The sequence below is a fragment of the Sebastes fasciatus genome, chromosome 8 (assembly GCF_043250625.1).
Source record: "Sebastes fasciatus isolate fSebFas1 chromosome 8, fSebFas1.pri, whole genome shotgun sequence".
NCBI classification, from domain to species: domain Eukaryota; kingdom Metazoa; phylum Chordata; class Actinopteri; order Perciformes; family Sebastidae; genus Sebastes; species Sebastes fasciatus.
The window spans coordinates 30,589,194-30,616,898 of NC_133802.1; the positions used below are offsets into that span (position 1 = coordinate 30,589,194).

Here is a 27,705-nt window from a genome sequence, read left to right on the forward strand (position 1 = left end):
TTTCTTAGTTTGCAGCTGGATCAGCTGGACGAACGTGCAGCAGCAGGAGAGTCTGGAGATGAAACATCTGCTGCTTTTATCATACAAGAGTTCTTAAACTATTTTGATTTGGGTTTTTTTACTAATTTTTATGTTCTTCTGTGAGTATAGACTTTGGATAATTTTGGGTGAAAATATAAAAAAACAAAAAAATATTTAGTTTTTTTTTTACTATTTTTTATATTCTTCTGTGAGTATAAACTTTGGATAATTTTGGATGTAAATATAAAATATATATATATATTTAGTGATTTCTTTACTAATTGTTATGTTCTTCTGTGAGTATAAACTTTGGATAATTTGGGATAAAAATATCGAAAAAAAATAATATTTAGTTTTTTTTCTTTGCTTTAAACCCTGTGTGTGATCACCTGTGCCTTTATCATACAAGTTGCTTCTTAAACTATTTTTGATTTGTTTTTTTTACTATTTTTTATGTTCTTATGTGAGTATAAACTTTGGATACTTTTGGATGAAAATATTTTTTTACTATTTTTTTACTATTTTTTATATTCTTCTGAGTATACACTTTGGATAATTTGGATGAAAATATTTAAAAAATATTTTTTTACTATTTGTTATGTTCTTCTGTGAGTATAAACTTTGGATGATTTGGGATAAAAATGTAAAAAAATAATAATATTTAGTGATTTTTATGTTCTTCTGTGAGTATAAACGTTGGATAATTTTGGATGAAAATATCTTTAAAAAAAAAGTAATATTTAGGTATTTTATTTCTTTGCTTAACCCTGCTGTGTGATCACCTGTGCAGAGACAGGAGGAGTAGTGGAGCAGTGAGAGCTCCGCATTGGACAGACGAGGACAGTCGAGGACAGTCGAGTCTCTCCGGTGCCAACGCCTTCCCCCCTCCGCTCCTCTCCGCTCCTCCTCGGCTGGAAACTTCAGCTCGCCTCGCAGCGACCCAGACCCAACACACGGCTCCTTCTGGACGGAATAAACCCCCTATGAGCTGCTGAAACCAAAACAACCCGACGCTAAAAGAAGTTGTGTTGAGAGAGAGTTTTAAAATGGGCTGCACGATCAGCGCCGAGGACAAAGCTGCGGTGGAGAGGAGTAAAATGATCGATAAAAACCTGCGAGAGGACAGAGAGAAGTCCTCCAGGGAAGTGAAACTGCTTCTGCTCGGTAAGATATGAAAACTCTTTTTAATGCATGTTTAATCATTGTTTATTGTTTATTTGTTTGATGGACGGTGGAATCTGTATGTCTGGATTTTACTGGTGAAGAACAACATGCAAAAACTGGCATTAATTTGCACAATCCAATCTCTTTTATTCTGCTTTTTTCTTCACTAGATTTAAAATGTATATTTGAAAATCATTAACCCTTTGAGACCCACAATAGACCCATTTTAGTCTTTTTTTAGGGTGTGTTTATGGGGAGATAGCAGGTCAACAGTAGATGTCACATATAGTGGTGTACATCATCTGAAAGCTGGAAACCTGAAGATTAATTTGAGATGCAGCTCAGCTCTGTGTGTCAAGTTGTTCTAGTTGTTTGGGTACTTTTTAGTTTTTCTATACTGCAGTCTTTATGACTCCAAACTCTCCTCCTCCTCCTCCTCCTGGTGTTGGTTTATTCCAGCTGTGGCTCCTCTGACAGAACTTGTAGAAGTAAACCAGATGTTGGTGGTTGGTGTTGGTGAGAGGGAAACTACAGAGCTTTTTCTATCAGTTATAAATGTCTGAAAGGTGCTCAGAGGACACTATTTGTTAGAATAGAATATAATAGATTAGAAAGCTTTATTGTCATTGTATTAAATACAACGAGATTCACAGTTGCCACTTCTGGTCAGTGCTTTAAAACAAATACTTGACAAGACTAAGCAGGTAAAACATATAACAGGTAAAAAAACACACAGTTATAAAGCAAATAAAACAGGTAAAGTAGATGTTATAAATAAATATAAACAGAAGTGTTACACTAGAAGTATCAAATATAAAAATAGATGTAATGTAAACAGAGGTAATTGCATGTGTAAAACAGGTAGGATAGATGTAATAAATAAATAAATGTAAACAAAGGTAGTTGCACTTGAGGTGTATATTGCATCAACGATATTGCACAGACAAATGTATTTACATTCAGTGTATTAATATTGCACAGATTATTGTTTGTTCAATGTCCGTATGGCCCAGGGAAAGAAACTGTTACGAGTGTTGTCACTTATCACAAAGCAGGTTGTAACTCATGCAGGCCTGTTTCACTTCAGTGCATACAAACAAAACTTTACAGCTGCAGGGGGGAAGCTGCTGACCCTGGTCTCAAGGACCTAGAAGCACAGAGGAACTACAAGTTAAAGCTTTAGGGTGAATTAGCCCACATTTGGATTTCAGACTTCTGGAATATATATTGCAATATGAAGCCAATAATACATTAAATCCACTCCCAGGATGTGTCCTAATCAAACCAAAAAAATAAATAAGAAAATGCAGATATCACACTCATAAAAGAAGTGGTAGACATATCAATGCTTTAATGCCAGTATGAAGTTTATTATATCTGGATAACCCCTTGAGATGAGTCATCTCGTCATCGAGGGGGTCCTAAACAAACACAGGACATAAACAGAACAGACTACAAACAAACTGATACAAAAAAACACACAACTGAAAAACAACAAACAAAAACAGAAAAACATAACAAAATAAAATAAAACAGAAACAAAAATAAATAAATAAAGATGACAGTACAATAAAATAATAATAATAATAATAATAATAATAATAATAATAATAATAATATTTTGTTACAGCATTAGATTGTGTCCATGACAAAATAATAATAATAATAATAATAATAATAATAATAATAATATTTTATAGGTAACATATTCCAGTCATAGGGAGCCCTAAACATAAAAGCTTTTTTTGCCTACTTCCTTAAATACAAAGGGAACCATAAAGAGAAACTGATCAGAGCTTCTTAAAGAATAATTTGGTACGTTCAGTAAGGAACAAAGAATTTCTAATGCGGGACACTGAAAAGTCTGTTAAAAGGCCTAAAAATCATCTTAATTAATGTAGGAAACACTCAAGGCTAAATGTGCAATCCCATGTTCAGTCATTTCTCCACTTACAATGTTACTGCTGTTACAAAACCTGGATTAAAGGCTTGAAACAAACAATAAGACTTTAAATAAAAATAAATAAAGAGAAATAATAATGAATTAAGACTATAATGGTTTTGAAGCATTTAGGCATTACAAAGACATTAAATATCAATAGTTTTAATGACTTGTATTTGTTTGAGGAAGACCCACTGGAGCTTAGGTGTCCCAGGTGTATTTGGGTGATACTCCTCACATTGAACTTGTGATAATGTGAAGCTCAACTATTTTAGACGTCATTATGGGACAAATCTGACCCAGAAATATTTTGTTTTATTAGCTTAGACACCCAAAAGGATGAAAATGAAAACGACCACAGCAGTTAGTAGGGTGAATCAGCCTAATGTGGGAAATTTTTTTTGCATTTCAGACTTCTGGAATATATTGCAATATGAAGCCAATACATTAAATCCAAACCCAGTACCACTCCGAAATCCCCAGGATGTGTCCTAATCAAACAAACAAACAAAAAAGAAAATGCAGATATCACACTCATAAAAGAAATGGTAGACATATCAGTACTCTAATGCCAAGTTTCCTCAGACAAATCTTGATTTTCTAATGTGGGACAGTCATGTCCGAAAAGTGGGACACTGAAAAGTCTGTTAAAAGGCCTTTTTCAACGGATCTGCATTGCTAGGCAACAGCTTGGGTCCATGTTTACTTCCTGTCAGCTGATGCCTGCAACAGGAAATAAACTGGGACAAATTGGAACGTTTACTATGAACTGGTTTATACTATTATTGACACTGTGGGTGTGGAGCTGCACGGACGTGCCAGGGGGGATTTAGTGCCCCCAGGCCAGCACCACTCAACACTTTTATGCTCTGTGTCCTCTAGCAGGAGCTTCTGACCTGTGCCAGTTTTCACAAAGTAATCTAACTCCCACAACTTTAACTCTTTCACAGTGTGTTTTCAGTTCATGAAAGTTAATTAGAACTTTTTGGTCAACTAAAAATGTCTTATTCAGCGTTCGGTTGTGCTTAGCTCCGCCCTCTCGTTTCACTTCTGGTTGCAAAGAAACAAGATGGCAACGGCCAAAATGCAGAACTCCTTGCTTCAAAACGGCAGTCCACAAACCAACGGGTGACGTCACGATGACTACGTCCACTTCTTATATACAGTCTATGTTTCCTGCTTAGTTTTCCCCCGTATTGGTTATTTGCATTATTCTCACAAAGAAAGCCAGTTGTTTCTTCATGTTTGCAGTGACTTTTCTTGCAGCTTGATCTAAAAGATATGGCAGAACGAAACCACGCCATTTCCGTGCCTCTACCTGCAACTGTGACGTGATTTTTATCAAACTGTTTCCACTGTTTTGTTGATAGATTGCAGCCTGATTATGTTGTTTTGTAGCGTGGAGCTATTCTAGGTAGTCGAGCCCTGAGTGTAATTACAGAAGTAAAACCTGAGGTCACATAGATGTGGTTGTTGAGGATACAGATGGATCCCACCATCAGCAGCTAACTGATTACTGTGAGGATTAACTTCAGGCCGATACGCGTGGCTAAAATCTCATTGTGTGGACACACTCATTTTCAAAAAGTAATCTAACTCCACATCCCATTTTCTAGCTACAAATACATAATATATAAAATATCCTCTATACCAGCATTTTAGTCTGTGAAATGAAGCAGTGTCTTCACCACAGGTTATGGTCTTAGTCATTTGAAGAACTTTTAGACGCCTGGAGAAGTGAAAGTATCCAGTATTTCACAACATAAAAGCGAACATTTCCTGGCACAATATTCACACTTTGTCAGAGTAACTGCTGCTTGAGAGAAAGCTGTGTTTTATTTTGTGCGCAAGGCGACTTTTTTGTTACACTCTTTATCCCACCACAGCAGTTAAATAAAAAAAACTTTCAATACCAATGAAAGGCGTGTGTAGGAATTGAAAGTTTCCGACCTCGGCATGCTAACACACTCGTACACAGGCAGCTCGTATGTACACGTTTAATTGTTACCAACAAAGAATAGACCAAAGAGACAACAGTCTGTTCCCGAGGTGTTGAGAGGTCACTATTGCAAGTCAGTGACATTATGCTGATCGACAAAAAAAGTCTACATTACGTCGGACTATACTTCCTTCAATTCTAAGGGGCCTTATGAAGTTGTGGGGAGCATGTTAGCGGACAGTTGCATTACACATCCATCAGCCTTTATTTGAAGTTGTAAGTCCAATACCCACTTTCTTTTAGCTCTTTTTTTTCGGAGCGCTATCTGGCTCTTAAGCGTCTACATGCTCCACTGTGTTCACCAGATAGTCGCTAACTTTGTGGTGGTAGTGTACAGTAGGGTTTTTTTCTAGCTTTTCACTGAAAACAACTGGTTGCCACAGCTGGAAATGACGCTGATGAGAGCAGTGACAGTGAACCAAAACAGTGAATTTGTGGGCCATAAAACCAAAACAGACCTAAAATACATTAAAACGCTTTGTGTAGAGCTGCAGAGTTTGGTGATAATTCATCACTACATGTGATCCCCTTTCACATACACAGTCATTAATCCATTGTTAATATAAATATATTTATTAGAGCAGCTTTAAAGGTTATCTAAATGATATCCAGAGCATTAATGTAGCATCAAACAACTATTGTGTATGTAGATATAGAGGAGTAATGTCTACCTGAGCAGAGAATGAAGTCGCTCTGTGTGTGTTGTAATTTGAGCTTCTCTGTGCTGCGTTGACATAGCCGGGCCGGCCGCTCGTGCATTTAGTGCATGTTAGCGTGCCCCACTGGCTAGCTCGCAGCCGCCGCTCTGCACTGCCCTCATACGGCGGTTACAGCTGATAACGCCGTTCCAACCAATGGTTCTGTTGCAGAAGCGTAGCACCCACCCTCCGGTTCCCCCCCTAGGTTAACGCTGTTAGCTCTGTCAGCACTGTTTGCTGTTGTTTTCGCTGTTAGCGCCGTTAGCGCTGTTAGCTTTTGGCCACCAGCTCAGCCGTCACCATGTTTAGAGCCATGCGGAGGCAATAGAAATACTCCCAATCTCACATTTAGCAACTTTAACTAAAGCTGCACTTTAGTGGAATGGTACGTCGTAAAATAAAAAAATAAATAGTAACTTCTAACCCACATATCAGCTGAAACTACACTGAAGAACAACAGGATAAAAAGGTTGAACATCATCGTTGCCTCCAAAATGTTTTGCACTGCAAAGAAGTGTGCACTACACAAGCTGATTGCACTGATGCAATTATGATGCAACGCTCTTGACCTTTCAGTTGAGACAGTGCTTTTTTTTCCCCTCATGAAATGGTGTGCAAGACACTTAACAATTCATGTCAAAAGAATGATATGATGAAGAAAAACCTGTGCTGTTGAAACGCTGTCGTTTTTTAGAGACGGGTGACCGGAACCGTTCAGTATGTGGAGTCCTCACTTAGTGATATCATGTTAGCAAGTTACCAGAATAAATGTACCGAGTGAGAAGAATACCAAGTATTTAAGTAAATGGATGATTCTGAGTACAGATGCAGATATTACATCAGTCACAGAAATGAAATCATTGCTTTATTCATTTATGCAGCTGCACCTCCTTTGTCAAACCGACAAATCAATTTGCTGAAGATATTAAAGATTTGTTCTGGAGGGACAAGTGCAAAGTGTGAGGTAAGCCCCTGAAATCACTTTTACAGACCAGAGAAACACATTATTATGATGTTGTAAATCTTATTAAGGCTTGAAATTCCAGAGGGAGATTCAAACTTATTCTTCCAAAGAAATCCCACTTCACTGCTTCATGTCTCAGCAGTAATCACCGTAACAATATGTTAACACTGACAGTTATTGATCAAGACCAACACGATTTCCATGCTTTGCAAATCTCCAAACATGAACAATTTATTTATTCTTTAAGTGTTTTCCAACTAGTGGGCTTCCTCCGGGTCTGAGAAGTGAAGCCAATGCTGAAGTGCCTTAAACCTGCCTTCTTTCTAACAGCCAGCAGGGGGCGACTCCTCTGGTTGCTAAAAGAAATCTGATTGTATAGAAGTCTATGAGAAAATGAAGCTGCTTCTCACTTGATTTATTACCTCAGTAAACATTGTAAACATGAGTTTATGGTCTCAATCGCTAGTTTCAAGTCTTCCTCAATACAGCATGATGTTCATTTAGTAAATTATGGTCCCATTTAGAGTCAAATAGACCATAAAGCAGGGTGTGCTTTAGAGCGGGGCTACCTTGGGATTGACAGGTCGCTACCACGGTGTTGTCCAGTCTGAGAGTTGTCCGTGTTTTCGTCTTACAACTTTAACTCTTTCACAGTGTGTTTTCACTTCATGAAAGTTGATTGTAACATTTTGTTTGCCTAAAAATGTCTTATTCAGTGTTCGGTTGTACTTAGCTCCACCCTCTCGTGTCACTTGTGGTTGCAAAAAACCAAGATGGCGACGGCCTAAATGCCGAACTCGTGGCTTCAATACAGCAGTCCACAAAGCAATAGGTGACGACACGATGACTACGTCCACTTCTTAGTCTATGGTAAAGCCCATATGTGTTTTTTTCCACTTCTTTTTTTGTACGAATTCAACAAATTTTGTTCCCTTTGGGCAGAGCCAGGCTAGCTGTTTCCCCCTGTTTCCAGTCTTTATGCTAAGCTAAGCTAACTGTCTTCTGGCTCCAGGTTCATATTTACTGCTGCAGTACCATAGTTGGCCCTCTGGGAAAAATTGGCAGCATGATTTCTAGGGCCGTGCCAAATATGGTAGTGGCTAGAAGGGAACCAGCAAATTGGGGAAACTCGCGAGATTGTTAAGGTCAGGCATTGACCTTTAATAGGTTGCTACCATGGTGTTGTCCAGTTTGGGAGTTGTCATTGTTTTCGTCTTACAACTTTAACCTTTTCACAGTGTGTTTTCAGTTCATGAAATTCAGAGTTTGGTTCTACTTAGTTCCACCCTCTCGTGTCACTTCTGGTTGCAAAAAGACCAAGATGGTGACGGCCAAAATGCTGAACTTGAGGCTTCAAAATGGCAGTCTTCAAACCAATGGGTGACGTCACGGTGACTACGTCCACTTCTTCTTGCTTTTCCCCTTATTGTTTATTTGCATTATTTTTACAAAGAAAGCCAGTTGTTTCTTCATGTTTGCAGTGACTTTTCTCGCACCTTGATCTAGAAGATATGGCAGAACAAAAGCATGCCATTTCCGTGCCACTACACGTAACTGTGAGGGGATTTTTATCAAACTGTTTCCACTGTTTTGTTGATAGATTGCAGCCTGATTACGTGGTTTTGTAACGTGGAGCTATTTTAGGTAGTCGAGCCCTGAGTGTAATGACAGAAGTAAAACCTGAGGTCACATAGATGTGGTTGTTGAGGATACAGATGAATCCCACCATCGGCAACTAACTGATTACTGTGAGGATTAACTTCAGGCCGATACGTGTGGCTAAAATCTCATTGTATGGACACACTCATTTTCAAGTTCTGACCACAAAGTTGAAGGGGAAGCGATTTTTCCAGGCAGTGTCCTCCGCTCCCCCGTCTGTACTGGAACAAGAGAGTTATAGGGGAAAAACAAAGAGGAGTTCGTCTGCTGCTCTTTGTACAAAACCACAAAGCTGGAGAGCCAACGCGCCCCTCCAATGAAAACGCTCTCCTGTTTGACCACGAACAGTAATTCATAAAAAAAAAAAATCTGCATTTCAGATTCTTGTTAAATGAGGCTTGGTTTGGAGTCTGACTCCAGTGAATTAAGTTGGTTTGTGAGCTGGCAGGTCGCCACGCTTGACGATCAGCCAAAAATGCCATGAATGGGAGGATTGGTGACGGACAGAACTGAGGAAAGGGATCAACACAATCTGTCCTCCCCTCCCCGTCTGTGTGAGCCGGTGTAAATCTCTTTACTGGTGACAGCTTAACCAAAGAATTTGTGGATTTAATTCTTGTTGGCCGGCCATCTGAACACATTACACTACTGTAAGCCTCCTCGACAAAATTCATCTGCTAAGGATTCCTAACTGGCAGTGGGAATGTGTCTCACCACCTTTTAAACAAAGTATATCCTTATTTTAAAAAATGTCTCAGACTCAGACTTGTTCCTGGCTGCTTTAAAAACAAGCAGGTATCTGATAATTATAGAGGTTATATTAAGCAAAAGGAGGCTCTACTGCCAGTGTGAACTCACCCCAGATGTTTACGGAAATATATTCTCACCGGTTTTGTGAGTTTCGCCTCGAATGTTTCATGTGCACACATGTTTTCATGCCTGTTTAATTAAACTTCAGCTATGAAATACTGCTGATTCCAGAGTGAGTCAACGGATGTTACGAAACACTGAATTGCCTCCACAGAAACCAGGGAATGACTTGGTCACATGTTAACCATCGACTATGACCTCGACCTGTTAGGAGGGCTATATTTGGCGGTTGTGTCTAGAAGGGAGCCCACAAATTGAGAAATCTGATCTGAGATCTGCCAAAACTCTCTTGAGACTCACTTCCCTATGACCTGTCCTAACCATAACTATTCAAGGTCAAAGCCTGACCTTAACAATCTCGCAAGAGTTTCCCCAGTTTGCTGGTTCCCTTCTAGCCACTACCATATTTGGCATAGCCAATCAATCATGCTGGCATTTTTCCCAGAGGGCCAACTATGATACTGCATCAGTAAATATGAACCTGGAGCCAGAAAACAGTTAGCTTAGCTTAGCAGAAAGACTGGAAACAGGGGGAAACAGCTAGCCTGGCTCTGTCCAAAGGGAATGAAATCTACCGTCACCTCTAAAGCTCCCTAATTAACACTTCCTATCTGCTTTGTTGAATTCGTACAAAAACATTGGGGTTTTACCATAGACTAAGAAGTGAACGTAGTCACCGTGATGTCACCCATTGGTTTTTAGCTCTAGCCATTTTGGTTTTGTGCAACCAGAAGTGACACGAGAGGGTGGAGCTAAGTACAACCAAAAGCTGAATAAGACATTTTTAGGCGGCCAAAATGTTGTAATTAACTTCCATGAACTGAAAACACACTATGAAAGGGTTAAAGTTCTAAAAAACACAGACAACTCCCAGACCGGACAACGCCGTGGTAGCAACCTGTCAATCACAAGGTAGCCACGCCCTAAAGCATCCCCTGCTTTATGGTCTACTTGACTCTAAATGGGACCATAATTTACTAAATACATCATGCTGTATTGAAGAATACTTAAAACTAGCGATTGAGACCATAAACTCATGTTTACAATGTTTACTGAGGTAATAAATCAAGTGAGAAGTAGGCTCAACAAACACATGGCTTTCATCCAGGAGACCGCCGTTCGTGTCCCGTGTGTTAGGTTTCACTTTCAGGTCACAATCAGCTGTTTGTTCGTGTCCCGTGTTCACAACGTTCGGTTTCATTTCCACTTTACAAACGTAGTAGTTTTAAACCCAACCATGTACTTTCTTCCTAAACCTATAACTAAATGGTTTTGTTGCATAAAGTGACGCCAAGGGGTGTGACAAAGCGGCAGTATGTGACGAGTTGGGATGAGAACATGTTGGCCAACATCATGATGTTAAAGAAGAATCCTTCTAATCAATGAAAGAGACGTTCTGTGCTGCATGTTGTGATGACGCTGTTCGAATTTGGGGTTAAATATCAAACAGTTTGGATTGGGTGAGAAACAAGTTGGTGTTTGTTTTCTTTAGATTGAAGAGCAGACATGCTCTTTAATCATATGTGGAGCTTTTTTTATGGCCCCTCTGCTCTCTGACGCCCAGAACAGCTTCATATCTGGGATTGTCTCTCCAGTGGAAAAACACTGGCTCAGCCAGAAGCATGACAACTGTTTCCTGTTTGGCTGATTGTTGAAGAAATACTGTAAAGGTCCCTCATGGGAAATTATTTTCCCACTCATCGCCAGTAAATGGAGGCTTTGATATCAGTTGTGTCAGTCATCAGTTCATCATTTTATTTAAAGAAAATTGTAACTTGCACACTTTTCTAATATACAGTATAGCATGTCATTACACACTTTGCTATACGTATACTAATTTTTCATGTGCATTGCCCGGATAATAAGATCTATCTGGATAATAAGATCTATCTATCTTTAGGTTTAGTTAACAAAACTACAACTTCTTTAGGTTTAAGCAATAAAACTACAACTTCTTTATGTTTAGGCAAAAACAACTACAACCTCTTTAGGTTTAGGCAACAAAACTACAACTTCTTTAGGTTTAAGCAACAAAACTACAACTTCTTTAGGTTTAGGCAACAAAACTACAACTTCTTTATGTTTAGGCAAAAACAACTACAACCTCTTTAGGTTTAGGCAACAAAACTACAACTTCTTTAGGTTTAAGCAACAAAACTACAACTTCTTTAGGTTTAGGCAACAAAACTACAACTTCTTTAGGTTTAAGCAATAAAACTACAACTTCTTTAGGTTTAAGCAACAAAACTACAACTTCTTTAGGTTTAGGCAACAAAACTACAACTTCTTTAGGTTTAAGCAACAAAACTACAACTTCTTTAGGTTTAGGCAACAAAACTACAACTTCTTTAGGTTTAAGCAATAAAACTACAACTTCTTTAGGTTTAAGCAACAAAACTACAACTTCTTTAGGTTTAAGCAACAAAACTACAACTTCTTTAGGTTTAGGCAACAAAACTACAACTTCTTTAGGTTTAAGCAACAAAACTACAACTTCTACAGGTTTAGGCAACAAAACTACAACTTCTTTAGGTTTAGGCAACAAAACTACAACTTCTTTAGGTTTAAGCAATAAAACTATCTATCTATCTATCTGTCTATCTATTTCTCTGTGAAACCTCTTAATTCCTAAAGAGTCACCACAGCTCATCACACTACTGTACTACGGTGCATTATACTGTGTGTCTGCCAGGCTGTGGTATACACATTTATAGTAAGCAGTTAGCATCTGATTCCTCCATGTGACAATTCATGGCGTTATAGTGATTTGACACAAACATACTGCAGTCTGTGTGATTAAATGAAATCTGATTAAGTTGAGCCGCTATGAAAAGCTGGTTTTATCCGTCGTCGTCCATGTGAGAGGGGGTCTGAATCTGCTGTCCGATATTATGTGGTGGTGTTTTGGCTGCTCTCGTATAACTACTGTTTCTCTTTTTCAGGTGCTGGGGAATCTGGGAAAAGCACAATAGTAAAGCAGATGAAGTAAGTCACAGATTCCTGATAACATTGCATCAAACATCTACATCCTGTTGATGAAAGCCAGCCCCTCACTCCCACTTTCAGCGGCAGCCTTGTTGTCAGAGGTTAATAATGCGGGGAGAGCTGTTGTTACAAACAGGGTTCATCTTTTATGGAAACACTGTGGAAGCAAAGTGGGACCCTCGTTTCACTCCGCTTAGGAAGCACCCTTTAAACAATGGCCACAGAGGCCAGCCGTAGCCTGGCAGGACCTGAATAGACTCCCCCGGTTCCCACATTAGGCATGCTGCATGCTCACCAAAGCTCAAATTCCAGCACTAATGACAGCGTTGCATGAAATGATTCAAATCTGCAGTTTGTCCCACATTTGTTAAAGCCCATTGTTCACACTGTACAATATGTATCTAGAAAAACCTATTTGGATTTTGTTTCTGTGTCAGAATCATCCATGAAGATGGCTACTCAGAAGAGGAGTGCAAGCAGTACAAAGTGGTGGTGTACAGCAACACCATCCAGTCCATCATGGCCATCATCAGGGCCATGGGCCGGTTAAAGATCGAGTTTGGAGATGGCTCACGGGCGGTAAGTTAACGACATTCAGTCATGTAGTATTTTCCTAAACATAGCTAAGCGGTTTTGTTGCCTAAACCTAAAGTGACGCCGTGACAAAGCGGCCGTATGTGACGAGTTGCGATGAGAATGTGTTGCAACCACTGCAGGAACAAGTTTACGATGATAGCAAATATTGTCTTCATCGCCAGGACGACGCCCGCCAGCTGTTTGTCCTGGCGAGCTCGGCGGAGGAAGGGGTGATGCCGCCAGAGCTGACTGGCGTGATTCGGAGGCTGTGGAGCGACGCCGGAGTTCAGACGTGCTTCGATCGATCACGAGAGTATCAGCTCAACGACTCTGCCGCATAGTGAGTTCACTTCTCTACACACACAGACTCACCAAGAGCCGACTGCAAGCTGATTAAATGAGTCAGATGACCGTGGTCTTCCAAAAAAGCTTCAACAAATCATTTTATCTGGCATTCAGTCTTCATTTATTTTGTCTTCGTAGAAGTGAAATAGAGATTCAACAATTAATCAATTAGTTTTCGACTTTTAAATGAATCGCCCAACTATTTTGATAATTGATTAATTGGTTTTATTTAAAAAACAAAAAAAAGTCAAAATTCTCTGATTCCAGCTTCTTAAATGTGAATATTTTCTTTTTTCTTTACTCCTCTGTGACGGTAATCTGAATATCTTTGAGTTGTAGTCAAAACAAGACATTTGAGGACGTCATCTTGGACTTTGGGAAACACTGATCGACATTTTTCACCATTTTTCTGACATTTTATAGACCAAACAACTCATCAGTTAATGCATTTTAATCGATAATGAAAATAATCTTCAGTTTCAAGAATCAAGTGTCATTTTCTTGATGTTACTCAACTTATTGAAACTTTCTGTAAATCCCAGATGGAAGTGAAACGACTGACGATTGAAAGGGAAGTTTGAGATTGCATAACACGTCTTCTTACTGTTAAACTGGAACAATACATTTCTTGTAGTCTTGTTTCCCTCTTCATTAGAAGGTGGACAGGTTTAAATCAGTAGTTTTCCTCCTCCTCCACGTCTGTTAAATTTTTACTGGAACAAAAACAGGAGGCAAGATGCGTCTTGTTCTCCGTGGTCTTGTGTCAGCTTGTTGTACGGCTGATTGCATTCCTGAAAAAGGAGAAACATGAAGGAGGAACTGACAACGGTGAAAACGTTTCTGTCAACTTATAGCTGTTTATAAATCACTTCATTTGACCAAAGAGTTTCAGATTATTATGATAGTCGACCACTGGATACAACTCTCTGATGAAGTTGAGTGAAAAATGCAAACAGAGCCTAAATATATAGTCGGGTCTTGTATCACCGATCAGACATGGATAAAGCCCCAAGGTTTTCTGTCTCTGCAGCGTTTATATCACACACTCTCCCTGAAAGAAAGCAGCTCAAGGACACTTTCTTTGTTTTGAAAACAGCCGAGCTGTCATGGTGCACTTTGTCCACACTTGTCCACAGACAAGAGGAACCAGTGGAGTTAGTCTGTTTTTACTCAACCCACAAGGAGCCAGTGTTTATCAAGCACCAAAATATGAGCCCATATTTAGTATCATTCTGTGGAGTCTGTCTGCAGAGCAAAACCCCGACTCCACCAGACACGAGTGTCCAAAAACATGTCGCTTTGCATCATGTTGTCTTTTTGATAATCTAATTTTACCACGTGGAGGTAAAAACAGAAAAACATGTTTTTTATGAAGCACATATCGGGAGCTGGGGGCTGCACGGTGGTGCAGTGGCCTATCACCTCACACTAAGAGCGTCACAGGTTCGAATCTGGCTTGGGGATGGAGTTTGCATGTTCTCCCCGTGTTAGCGTGGGTTTTTTCTCTGGGTTCTCCGGCTTCCTCCCACAGTCCAAAGACATGCAGATTAGGTTAACTGATGTCTCTAAATTGCCCGTAGGTGTGAATGTGGTTGTGAATGTTTGTCTGTGTCTTTGTGTCCGACAAATGTCCGAAAAAAAAGTCAAAAAATGGCCAAAACAATTCCGACAAATGTCAAAGAAATGTCAAAAAAAGGTCCCAGAAAAAACAGAAGAATATCAGAGAAAAAGTAAAAAAAATGTCTGAAAAATGCCAAAAAAAAAAAAAAAAAAACGTACAAAAAATGTCAGAAAAAAAGTCTGAAAAAAGTCTGAAAAATGTCCAAAAAATAAATGTCCGACAAATGTACAAAAAAAAGTTTTAAAAAATCCGAAAAAAGACAGAAAAATTTACGAAAAAAAGACAAAAAATGTACAAAAAATTTACGAAAACAATTATAAAAAATCACAAAAAATGTCAGTAAAAAAATTCTGAAAAATGTCCGACAAATGTACGAAAAAAGTTAAAAAAAAAATTCTGAAAAAAAGTCCTAAAAATGTTCTAAAAGCCCTGTGGTGGTCTGGCGACATGTCCAGGTTGCCTTCGCCCAATGTCAGCTGGGATCGGCTCCATACCCCCCGTGACCCCGAATTGTAAAGCGGTTACAGATGATGGTTGGATGGACGGATAGATGATGGATGGATGGATGGATGGATGGATGGATGGATGGATTGATGGATTGATGGATAGATACTGGTAGCTGCTTGCTCAGCAGATACTGCTGCAGTGTGATGTGTGTATTACGTATGGGATCATCTTCATATACACGTTTTCTGTCTCTCAGCTACCTGAATGACTTGGACAGGATCTGTCAGCCGAGCTACGTCCCGACGCAGCAGGATGTGCTGCGTACGCGTGTGAAGACCACCGGCATCGTGGAAACTCACTTCACCTTCAAAGATCTCTACTTCAAGTTAGTATAGCTGTACTGTTTCTCCTCATGAAGGGCCTCCGGTGGGCTGAATGTGGCATAAAAATAACTTATTAAGCTTTACAAGCAGGCAGGACCTGAGCTGGTTCACGGTATCGGTCAGCAGTTAGACGTCCTCATTAACTTAACACAACCTGGACCCTCCTACAGAGATTATCACCAGGGCAGGAAACAACAACAACATTCAGCTAGACAAAATTATGTTTATTTTTTGGACTTTTCTCCAGGCTTTTTTCTTGTGAGCTACTGTGTAGTTTTACTTATCCAAATGCAAATTGTGATGAAGAGTCACAAAAAAAAAGGCTGGGATAGTTCATATTTTTATAGCATCAAATAACTAATTAAAACCAAACTTATCAGAAAAAATCTGTGTGATAAGAAATACCTAAAACGGCAGAAACCATCTTTGGCGGGATTTATGCGCTTTACTGCAGCCAGCCACCAGCGGGCGATCCAGATGTTTTGGCTTCACTTTTGGGGAGCTGTCATGTCGTCCATCTTTCTATACAGTCTATATTTGAAGTTGCATGTGCAGTATCTCACCTTTCTTCATATTGTATACTGTATCCATGTTCTTCAGCTGTCTCTGGTCATTATATTGAATAATTTTGTAGTATTTTTTTTTATTGATTTATAGGTGATTTGGCTTGTTATTTCTTTTTGAATCTGCATATTTAAAGTGCTGATTTTCAAGCCTCTCTTTTAACTCACAAATGCTGCTAACTGGCATTGAGCCCAATACGACCCGCCTTCGTAGCAGTAAATGTGATTACATCTCTTCAGTCCTTTTACATTATGTTATTATCTAGCTCCTGTACTTATAAATATTGGTGAAACATTAACTGTAATAGCCTCCCTGGCCTGCCGTTTTAACCCCATGAAAAAAAAAACGCTCAGGATCTGGAAATGTGCAATCACTGAAATGGTGTTGAAGCACACGGCGTTCTTTTGTTTCATTTCTGTGTCAGTTGAACAGATTCAGTTTTGCCTCCGAGGGCCTCAGGTGGAGGCAGCAGACACAAACACGTGCGTGCGTGTGTGTGTGTGTGTGTGCGTGCTGGTGCATGTGTGTGTGTGCGTGTGTGTGTGTGTATGTGCTTTTGCCCCGGATTTACGAGGACACTCATCCTCATGAAACACTGGAATTAAAATGATGACATTAGAATTAAAATGAGCACATTCACTGTACATTTATTGATGCAGTTCCTGTGTGTGTGTGTGTGTCCAGGATGTTTGATGTCGGGGGTCAGCGCTCGGAGAGGAAGAAGTGGATCCATTGTTTTGAGGGAGTCACGTCTATCATTTTCTGCGTAGCGCTCAGTGACTACGACCTCGTCTTGGCTGAGGATGAGGAGATGGTAAGTGACCATGGATGTATAAAGAGATCTGGATACAGCGTTGTTGGAGGCTCCTGTTCATTCCTATGAGAGTTGCTCAGTGGCGCATGAAGCCAAAATGACTCGACTGCCGAGAGATAAACTACCCGGATCAGAGATTATATTCCATTTCTGCTAATAGATCCCCCGAAATGTTACTCATTATTCCTTTAACATTGATACTGGGAAATCATGAGAGGAAAAGCACAGGTGTTGCTATTAACATTAATGATGGCTCTGTTCTATTCAACTGTCCCATTAAAGTGATGACAGTGAGACGGCTTTTATAGCTTGTAAGTGCTGGCAAAGACACAACAGAACCTTTTCCATTTGGATTCAGCCACTAAAAGCCGTGTAAAATATGTTTCTATTAGTCTGTATCGTTTACGACGCTCTTGTCAGACGGCGTGGTATTTCATATACACAGAGCCTTTGGTCATTCTTGCCAACATTAAGACTTCAAAAATAGGGAGGATTTCAAAATGAAAATCGGAGTTTCGGAGACTTTGTTTCCTGCATTCTGGTGACTTTTAAAGAATAAAAATGGCAAAATAATAAGCACACTGCAACAGCATTTTTAATCTTAGATTCTTTAAATTTACTTTTAATTCTCAGGAAAGATGCTAATTCGCCCCTCTGGTGTAGATTTCTCTCTCTGTCTCTCACTCACTGAAGGTCCTTTCAGACACAACACGACAACGCCACCACTCTGCGCTCTGAAACACATTATTTCTAATGGCTTGCACCACGCCTTGACGGCTTTTTGTTGCATCTAGCAAAGCTGCACACTATGATGTGCGGCAAACGCAGCTCAAACCGCGTTGTGTCACAAGCAGCTCTCTTCTGCCAGTAAACAACATTTGGTGTAGCTGTATTGTCGTCCAGGTGGAAACAGTAGAGCTTATACACGCTGTACAGCACCAGAAACAGGTTGAGATAACGAAAATGAAAAAAAAGATGTGAACATTTGTCATAAATCATGAAAAATGCGGGAGAATTGTGCAATGAAGAACAGGAGTCTCCCGGGAAAATCGGGAGGGTTGGCAAGTATGCCTTTGGTTCAGGTCAGAGTAGACACACCACGCCCAACCGACACTGTGAACGACGGGTTTGGAACGCACCCAAGACCCTGAAACCAAAGCAGCTAAATGGAATTCAGTCATCATTAATTTTTTCCTTTTTCCTCAGAACCGGATGCATGAGAGCATGAAGCTCTTCGACTCCATCTGCAACAACAAGTGGTTCACGCTCACCTCCATCATCCTCTTCCTCAACAAGAAGGACTTGTTTGAAGAGAAGATCGGCAGGAGTCCGCTCACTATCTGCTACCCCGAATACCCCGGTGAGACAAAGTTTTAACGTGATGCTGTCCGATGATGTGTTGAATTAAATCCTCCGTCTATCTGATGTATGTGAGCATTTACTTCCTGGGATTCATGTGTGATCAAACATGCTCTGGATTCATTTGACCTTAATGACAGAATAAAGTCGTGGTGGGTGGATCGATACGAAAATATCGATACTACCGATACCGTCTCGTTTCGAAGATCGATTCTAGCGTCAATAAGATCGATACAAAAAAAGATCAGTTTCTCTCCTCTACACCCATTTATATTTCATTAAAGAGTAGAACGGTCTGTGCAAACTATGACCTGTTGTACTGTTTGCTTCTCACCGCTGTTGTGATGTTATATGCATTCAAACAACAAACGCATCGTGCACCCAAACTAGTTACTCCGACAGACACATGACGGCTGAAGAAAGAGGAGCATGTTTAGAGATATTTCACAGCTGTGAATGATGGTTGAGGGTGATTTTTTGTAGTCATGTGCACTAAAAAAAGTTTATATAACATTCATTATTCTAAACAAATAAATGTTTGCACTTTGTTTATTCAAAAAAAAAAAAAATGTCCATGTTTGCACATTCAAAAAAAAACATTTTTTGTTATTTGCCTTTAAAAAGTGTCCTGTTTTTTTAACATACATGTGATAAGTAATTAACTGTGGAATGCAACATGAAAGTACATATATCACTTTTAATTATTAAAAGTATCTGGCCCTGTATTGCTTGGTATCAGATCGAATCCAAATTTTGCGGTATCACCCACCCCGAGAATAAAGCTCCTATTTAGATTCTGCAGCTAAAGCCAGTTTTGATGTCGCAGTGTGTGTTAAATAAGCATCTTCATAATGTACATGCTAGCGACATCTTTACCACACAGACAAAGCCTCTGTGTTTTACTGTTTTATCATCAGCAGTTTAAGTTTAACTGAATAATTAATAACGCACATTTTGCTTGTCAGTTTTATTAACCCAGGAGGTCATTTCTAATGTCCATGATGGATTTTGGCAGTTATATCTATTTATAAATCTGCAACACAAGAGGTTGTGTCAAGGTTCATCATTTTTAACTTCTTAATAGTGAGGTGTTTCTACGCAGCAGGTTTTAACAGCCGCTTGCAGGATAAAATGACATTGAAAGATCATCAATAATTAGAAGCACCCCTGTTTGCATTTCATATGTTCTGACAATTTTCTCAATTTTTCATGAAAAAACAAGCTCAAAGCAACAAGTATCCCACAGTATACTTAACAAAAACCTGCATCAATCAAAAATAACATGTATTAGTGAAAAAGAAAACAACCGACGTTTGTTTCGCTTTAGCCACACTGATAAAAATAAGCTGTTTTCCAGAGATCATACAGGATTGTTTACATTTCTTTTTACTGCAGGTGGGAGCTCATACGACGACACTGCAACTTACATCCAGTGCCAGTTTGAGGACTTAAACAAACGAAAGGACACCAAGGAGATCTACACCCACTTCACTTGTGCCACAGACACCAAGAATGTGCAGTTTGTGTTCGACGCCGTCACCGACGTCATCATCAAGATCAACCTGAGGGAGATCGGGCTCTACTAAAGCTTCAGGCCCTGCAGGTCAGCACACTGACTGACTTCCACCGTCACGACAGCTCACACAGAACGCTGCAGAGATGTGGCACGGTGTTGTTGTCAAAGCCAACAGCTAAAAATGTTCACTCATGTGTCAGCATGTTGGGTCCACAGAGTTAAATAGCTTCATAAACAGAAATAGAAATCTTTGGTCATCACCTGAGTTTTCATACAGTGCCGCTAACGTTTCAAATTCATGACAGGAAACATACATAAAATACTATTAATGGAATAACGTCCGCCTCAGCTGTTCCTGAACATTTAGGCTAGAGGGAAGACCCCCAAAAGTGCTTTAATTTTTGAGATACCCCTACCAGAGGTAGAACAAGGCACAACAATGTTTTTCATATTTTCTTAGGTCTCTACATATGAAATGGATTCTTGTATAAAAAATATTTTACTGCAAAAGTGGTTAAATTGACAGATATTGTGACATCCCATAATTAAAAGAAATGCAAAATAAAGCCAGGCCGAATGGGAGATGACAAACCTAAACTCATGTACTGTAATTTCATAATGCAAGCTCTGATTGATTCCGGTGTGATAGTGAGCAGGTTGTTCCTCTACATGTTTGAAGAAACAGAATGTGAATATATTGATGCATTGAGGAAATACAGTACTATAAAACGCAGAAGTACAATAAGAGGAAATATCAAATATGATGATTGTATTAATTTACTTCCAGGTAGCTTTGGCTGGGATTGTCCCATAAACACCAATCAGGGTTTGCTGGAATGGTATGGCTTTACTGTTTCCAGGAATATATGAAATGTACCTGTAGCAGGTATGCTCAATTTATTTTGGGTATGTCTGACTAGACTAGGGGTCTGCAACCTTCACTATCAAAAGAGCCATTTTAGGCAAAAAAAAAGAAGAAAAAAATAGAAATTCTGTCTTGAGCCGCAAAACATTTGAGCATTGTGGTGAAGGTAACACAGTTTATAGTCTAAGTATATAGTATATAAGTCTAATGCAGTGAGGGCCAAAGAGACAATGTACTACAGAGTATTAGGGCCACATTCAGGGAAAAGCATCTGAGATTTCCAGGAAAAAAGTCATAATATTACGAGAATAAAAGTTGTAATATAACGAGAATAAAGTCATAACTTTACGAGAAAAAACTTCTTAATATTACGATAATAAAGTCATAACTTTACGAGAAAAAAGTCGTAATATAATGTGAATAAAGTCATAACTTAATGAGAAAAAAAGTCGTAATATTACAAGAATAAAAGTTGTAATATAACGAGAATAAAGTAGTAACATTACGAGAAAAAACGTCTTAATATTACGATAATAAAGTCATAACTTTACGAGAAAAAAGTCGTAATATAATGTGAATAAAGTCATAACTTTACGAGAAAAAAGTCGTAATATTACGAGAATAAAGTCATAACTTAATGAGAAAAAAAGTCATAACTTTACGAGAAAAAAGTCGTAATATTACGAGAATAAAGTCATAACTTAATGAGAAACAAAGTCGTAATATTACGAAAATAAAGTCATAACTTTCCGAGAAAAAAATTAAATAACACCTAAAATTACTACTTTATAATATTACGACTTTATCCTCGAAATCTCAGATTTATTTATTTTTCCTCAATGGGGCCCTAATACGTACTATAGACCTACAAAAATGATAAATATAAATGAAAATGTAAAAAAAAAAAACAGTTATTCATTTCCACAAATTTTTATAAAAGTCCACAGGGAGCCACTGGAGAGGAGCTAAAGAGCCATGTGGCTCCTGAGCCGCAGGTTGCTGACCCCTGCACTAGTGCGAACCACACCTTCCAGCACCCTAGAGTTTAAGAGGTTAAATAAAACACAAGTGGTCCATTCCAAACACCCCCGTGTTGTGAAGGCCACTTGGTATCACCCATAAACCAGCGAGCCTTCAGCTACTAGCTGACAGAAACAGAAACAGTAACACGTGTTTCATGGTGTGTGAGGATGTCAGCAGACTACAGCAGTAATAATGGTAATGTAAAGAACTGTATGAACTCACATTAAAGATTGTCATAACTACATAAAGCTAATTAATTAACACGAAGAAAACGGTGTCAAAAGTGCTACTACAGGTAGCTATATAACAGAGTTTGGTATTGTTGTGACAGAAAACGGGCTATAAATATAAATAAACTTTAGTTAAGTTAAGTTAAATTTGAGACGAGAGACGTTAAGAGGAAGATATTTGTGTGTGGATATAAAAATGCTAACAAGCTGACGTGCTAGAACACCAAACATGCTAGCAGCTACATGTGCGTCTGTTACCATGGTAATCACATCCTGTTGCTGTGATACGTCAACGTGGGCGCCATTATGGACCGGGCAAGGCTGGCCTGTAACTCTGTACCAAGCCTCCAGGAAGAGCACTGGTCGACGATCCGGACTTCTGTGTCCGTCACGTGATGCTGTTGGGCCCAAAAAGACTTTTTCCCAATGACTTATGTAGCCGTGTGCCTTAGGTTCGTCTAACTGATATAATATAAAAATAACAAACGCCGTGGTGAATGAGCAGTGAGCAGCAACGGCCGCCAGCTTTATTCAATTCTCCTGTAATACAACAACCGACCCGTAGCGGAAGCTCCCCCCCTCGGCTTCCTGCCCTACGGCAACAGAAAAGGACCAAAACATATTCTTCGCCAAAATACAGTTTAACCCATTAACAAGTGTAGGAGAGTCTGTTACACTTACATTGGGAAAGAGACATCTGTAACTCAGCGGATAATATTTTGAGGTGAATCAACTTCCCAGTACGAACACTCTAATAGCTCTTATTTAAAAAAATTAAGTTTTTAAAGTTGTAAAATGCACTAATAGCTCAATCCAGAGTTATTTCCCTTCCTCTGTTCATGTGAGTGAGACCCAGACCGAGGCTGGCGCGCAAGCCGTGACGAGGGCGTGATATTGGGACCCCGTGACCGAGTCATGTCCCAGTTGCCCATGAGTCGCCAAGATCCGGGTACTTTTCCAGACGGAAAACAACTCTCATAGGAATGAACGGGGCCCCGCCTCCAACGCTGTATCCAGTTCTTTTAATACATCCATGCCCTATACAAGTGAACGGGGAGCTGCCGTTTGCGCTATAACGTCTACATTTCTCAACCGATTTCAATGAGTCGTTATTATATTAAAGGGTTTATGATCTATATATATATTATGGTGTATGGTCTAAGTCCTGCTCTGTATATAGAGCGTCTCGAGATAACTTATGTTATGATTTGACGCTATATAAAAATACATTTAATTAAATTGAATTGAATCTACTGGAGGAGAAAGATAAAGTTTTGTCTCCAGTTACTTAGAATCTCAATAGTTCAGCTATAATCGCTGCTAGACGCTCAGGAGACGAGTGTGTATCGTAGGCTTACATGTGATAGAAAATAATCCATTTATCATAAGGAATTGTTAAAACTCACGTTTGTCAAGTATGGCTTTGGCTTATTTTCCTTGTTTAAGGTTAATACTTGTAGAGAGGTCCCTGTATAATATAATATAATGTACAATAATTTCACTGTACATTGATGGCGAGCACTTCTGTCTGGAATCCTCTGAATGCTCTAGGTCTCTAGTTTGTGGCTGTAAAGTTTCATGAGGCTGTGATTATCCTAGAGGTCACCACAGGTCATTTTATACAGGGAGGTCAAGTTTAAAAAATTGTCTCACTACAATGAAATGGCTCCAAAGAGGACTAACATCATCACACATGAATACAGTTGGGCTCATTGGATCCACAACAATCTCAGCTTTACAGTGATACCCAATATATGTTTAGGGACCCCAGTATGTAGAAATATTAAAGGCAAAAATAACACTTTTATACTGCAGTCAAAAAACTGCATGCTTCTTGCCCACGAGTCTCAGAGGTGCATGTTTAGGGGTATTGCATATTCATATTTCTTTATATTAATCTTGTGTTTTCTGTCTATTAATCTTGTGTTCTCTATAACATTGTGAATTTGTAACACTATTTATGTGGAGGCTTCAAATAAGCCCAGTGGGTTTTTTGCATCTTTCTGCACTGTATATTATTCATTTTTGTTGTGTTTGTGTAGTCTTAATTTGTGCAAAAAATAAAAAAACAAATAAATGAATAAACATATTCATTATTCATTCATTATTTCCTGTAGCCATAGGTATTAATGATGATTTTTTCTTTACCTTGCAGGTGTCAGGAGCTGAATCAGGACCTCTGGGCTGGTTTGTCTTGTCTGCAGAGCTCGAAATGGAAAGTAGGTGTTATTCATAAGGACTGAGCTGGTGGCCACGCTGCATGCGGGACTTAAATTCCACAATTTGGGGGACTTGATACTACGATTACTTTTGTCTTAATTGATGTTACGATGCAGAGCACACTGGGAGGAGGTGATAAGTGGTGGGGAGGCTGGTGAAATGATCACTGTGAGAGTCATGTCATATTTAAGACCTTTGCATCAGTCGGGGGCTGGCAGGTAAAGCCCCTCTGATGTCTGACACATCTATAGTTTGCCTGTCACATGTACAAGGACCAAAACAGACTATCAAATCCATCACTGCATTTCACAGCTGATATGTAAATTCTGTTCCTTTTTTTTCTGTTGCATCTTCTCTTGGCTTAAGTCTGTATCACATCACTTTTATTGAACATTTGCATTTCTTATATTTTAATTTTTGAGTTGCAATGATATAGTATTTCCACTTTTGGATGTGTGAATGCAATAACTTATGTATGGAGAAGCGTTTTGTGTGAGCGTTTTTGATGTATATAACCTTCTGGGTCTGGGATTAGTTAGTAAGAGTGTAATGAACTCAGTAGCAACACGGCTGTCTATAGTTAATTATAAACTAGACAACATTGTATTGAACAATATTTTTATACATGAGACACATCACTGCAAATCGATTTGTAAAGGGATTTTTCCCTGTGTGTTTTTTTTTTCCAATATGACTAATATTATTCACTCAGTGGAGGTCAATAGAGAATATCCTCTTTTTCAAGGTAATGTTTTAATCCTGTGGATATCAGTGACGATAAACACGTTACAGATAAAAAGTGGGATAGTTTGAAATAGCCAGACGCTGTATTTGTTTTCTTTGGCTGCAGCCATCACATAATACTGAGGAAGTGTATTATACAGAATACTGCAGTGGGAACAGTTTGGGTCAGACCAGCATACTTGCCAACCTTGAGACCTTTAAGAAAGGGAGGATTTCAAAACCAAAGCAGGGGGCGTGGGAGTCCTCCCCCAGAAAAATGTGAGTTTCAGAGACTTTGTTTCCTGCATTCCGGTGACTTTAAAAGAGTGAAAATAACAAAGTAATAAGTACACCGCAGCATTTTTATGTTAAACTTTTGATTTTACCTTCAACTCGCAGGAAAGAAAACTGAATAATTCGTCCTTGTAGTGTGAACCTGGCGTGTGAATCTCTGGCATAAACTAATATTCATAGTTTTTTATTTATCTATGCTCCTGCTTGAGTATTTCTTTCTCTTAGTTCTCTCCAATTCTTTCCCCTTCTCTCACTCACTGAAGGTCCTTTCAGACAAAACGTGACATCGCCACCACTGCGCTCTAAAACCTGTTATTTCCAACGTCTTGCATAGCGCCACGGCGGTTTTTCGCTGCATCGAGCAAAGCCCAACTGTGGGCGCGCGCAGCTTAAACATGAGCTCAAACTGCGCTGTGTCGCGAGCATAGACTGCTCTCTTCTGCTGGGAAACGACAGTTGGTGTAGCTCTATTGTTGTCCAGGTGGAAACAGTAGGGATTATACACACAGTTCCAGAAACAGGCTAAGATAACGAAAAGGGGAAAGAATTGTGAAAATTTGTCATAAATCGGGAGAAATACGTGAGAATTGTGACCCCGGGAGGAAACCGGGAGAGGGCGATGAAAAACAGGAGTCTCCTGGGAAAAATCTGGAGGGTTGGCAAGTATGCAGATCAGTCACTTCCTGCATGGAAAAATGCTGGTAGAAAACGTTTCTGAAGGTTCAAGTCAAGCTTCCTGTACATTGCTGCAGTTGTATTGGTTCATTTTAACATCATTAAATGATGGCACAAAGTTGTCTTCCCTTCCTTCCATTTTAAAACCAACACCAAAATCTTCCCACAGGCATCACCAATCTGTTATCCACTGTGAAGATTCATAACAACCTAGTCTCACCTAAACCATGCAGAGTTGGAGGTCATGCAAATTGGAAACACTATTTTTAGACTTTAGACACATCTGTATGCCTGAGCTGAGGGCTCAGTTTGTTCCAGCTTCTGCACACAACACAGCTCACCAACATGTCCTCATTGTCCTGTTGTCTCTGTAGTACAACCCTCCATGGAAATGTATTAATGACAAGAGTCATCGCAACATAGATTCAAACTGTAATCAATCTTCAAGCCCTCATGAGAGCGTGAAGGGACAGATTCTTAAGCGCAACAACCAGCTGCACAATTACTCGAAATTTTATCGAAATCGCCATATGGTCGACTGCAACTTTCAAATCGCAGGAGGGGCAATATTTGGTAAAGGTAAAAATACCATTTAAAATGAAATTATGTCATTCTGCAGCAATTTACAGACATAAGAATCTCTGCAAAAATCACACCATAATCATTTGAATATGTTTTTCATTGAAAATGAGAACAATGATGTAAAAATGATCATTCCCTCTAATATCGCAAATCATAATGGAATATCAGTCTAAATAAAAGCAATTAGATATTTTTTCAAAATCGTGCCCTAGCAACAACCCCAAATCCTCAATTTGTGCATGTTCAGTTTAAAAGATGAGGCTGACGTTATTCTGAGTTTTTTCTTTTTCTCAACAAATCCCATAAAAAGATGAAAACCAATGTCTTAGTGCTTCTCTCAAAACGTTCTGACTTCCCCTCCCTGTCTGTGACACTCAGCCCCGAGCCCTTTAATCCCTACTGGAGATGTAAATCTTTAAGTCACAGATGTATAGTTTAATTCTTAAAAAAGGCTCAGACATTTCCGCAAACATCGAGGAGCAAATGTTACTCCAACAGGAGTAAAAAGTATGTTTTATTAAAGACTATTTTCAGCTGTGGATTAATACATGTTTGGTGTGCTAGTGAGTATTTATAGCTGCAGGACGATGCATGAGGCAGGGTTCCCACGCATCCTACAATACCTGGAAAACAGGTGACCAATTTTCCAGTCATTGCTCTCCGTAATGTTGTGGAAACGCCGTGAACGCACCCTCATATCATGTCACATGAAGGCTGGATGACGACATAGCATTGTTTTCTTTCCAACTTGTTTTAAACAGTTGAATATTCTTAAATCGGTTAGCATGTTTGGTTCAGTTGCCTAAGTTGATGCGGCATTTCTCAGCAGGTAAGAGATGATTTCATAGATAAGTTATAGCCATAGACGGCACGTCTTTTAAATCAGTCTTCCGCAGAGAGGAATATATTAGTGTATGGCGCTATCCCTGTCTGTCATTCCAGCTAGATCATCACTGAAAATGTCCTGGAAAATGATCTAGAAAAAAAGGTGGGAACCCTTTGTGGGATTGAATCAAAAATAAACTACAGTGGCTCATTGATGTGTTTTTAATAGTTTTTAGATAACTATGGAGGTCTATGGCTCAGAGGAATAATCATTGGATGAAATAATTGATGGTTTTGGTCTTTTCATGTGATTTGTTAATAAGAAACATATAAAATATCAT

At 39.2% G+C, this 27,705-nt stretch overlaps 1 protein-coding gene across 3 annotated transcripts; it reads left to right on the forward strand.

The window, feature by feature from the left end:
* gnai3 (guanine nucleotide binding protein (G protein), alpha inhibiting activity polypeptide 3) lies at positions 1 to 26,075 on the forward strand. 3 transcript variants are annotated; one of them, XM_074645058.1, is made up of 10 exons: positions 1 to 140; positions 812 to 1,185; positions 12,260 to 12,302; positions 12,740 to 12,881; positions 13,061 to 13,218; positions 15,548 to 15,676; positions 16,923 to 17,052; positions 18,259 to 18,412; positions 19,807 to 20,014; positions 24,201 to 26,075. In XM_074645058.1, exons 2-9 carry the CDS (start codon positions 1,068 to 1,070, stop codon positions 19,995 to 19,997), a joined length of 1,065 nt encoding a protein of 354 aa, XP_074501159.1. In that variant the 5' UTR covers positions 1 to 140; positions 812 to 1,067; the 3' UTR covers positions 19,998 to 20,014; positions 24,201 to 26,075. The 3 variants fall into 3 exon arrangements, 2 of the variants coding, with proteins under 2 accessions (XP_074501159.1, XP_074501158.1); XR_012595041.1 differs by having other exon boundaries at positions 3 to 229; positions 19,807 to 22,010; XM_074645057.1 differs by having other exon boundaries at positions 4 to 229; positions 814 to 1,185.
* Positions 26,076 to 27,705: the final 1,630 nt, after the last annotated feature.

Bases quoted from the DNA above. Each gene is read 5' to 3' on its own strand.
- gnai3 (XM_074645058.1), top strand. From the start codon at position 1,068: ATGGGCTGCACGATCAGCGCCGAGGACAAAGCTGCGGTGGAGAGGAGT. The intron at 12,882-13,060 runs GTAAGTTAACGA...CTTCATCGCCAG, and splicing joins TTGGAGATGGCTCACGGGCG to GACGACGCCCGCCAGCTGTT. The intron at 18,413-19,806 runs GTGAGACAAAGT...TTTTTACTGCAG, and splicing joins CTGCTACCCCGAATACCCCG to GTGGGAGCTCATACGACGAC.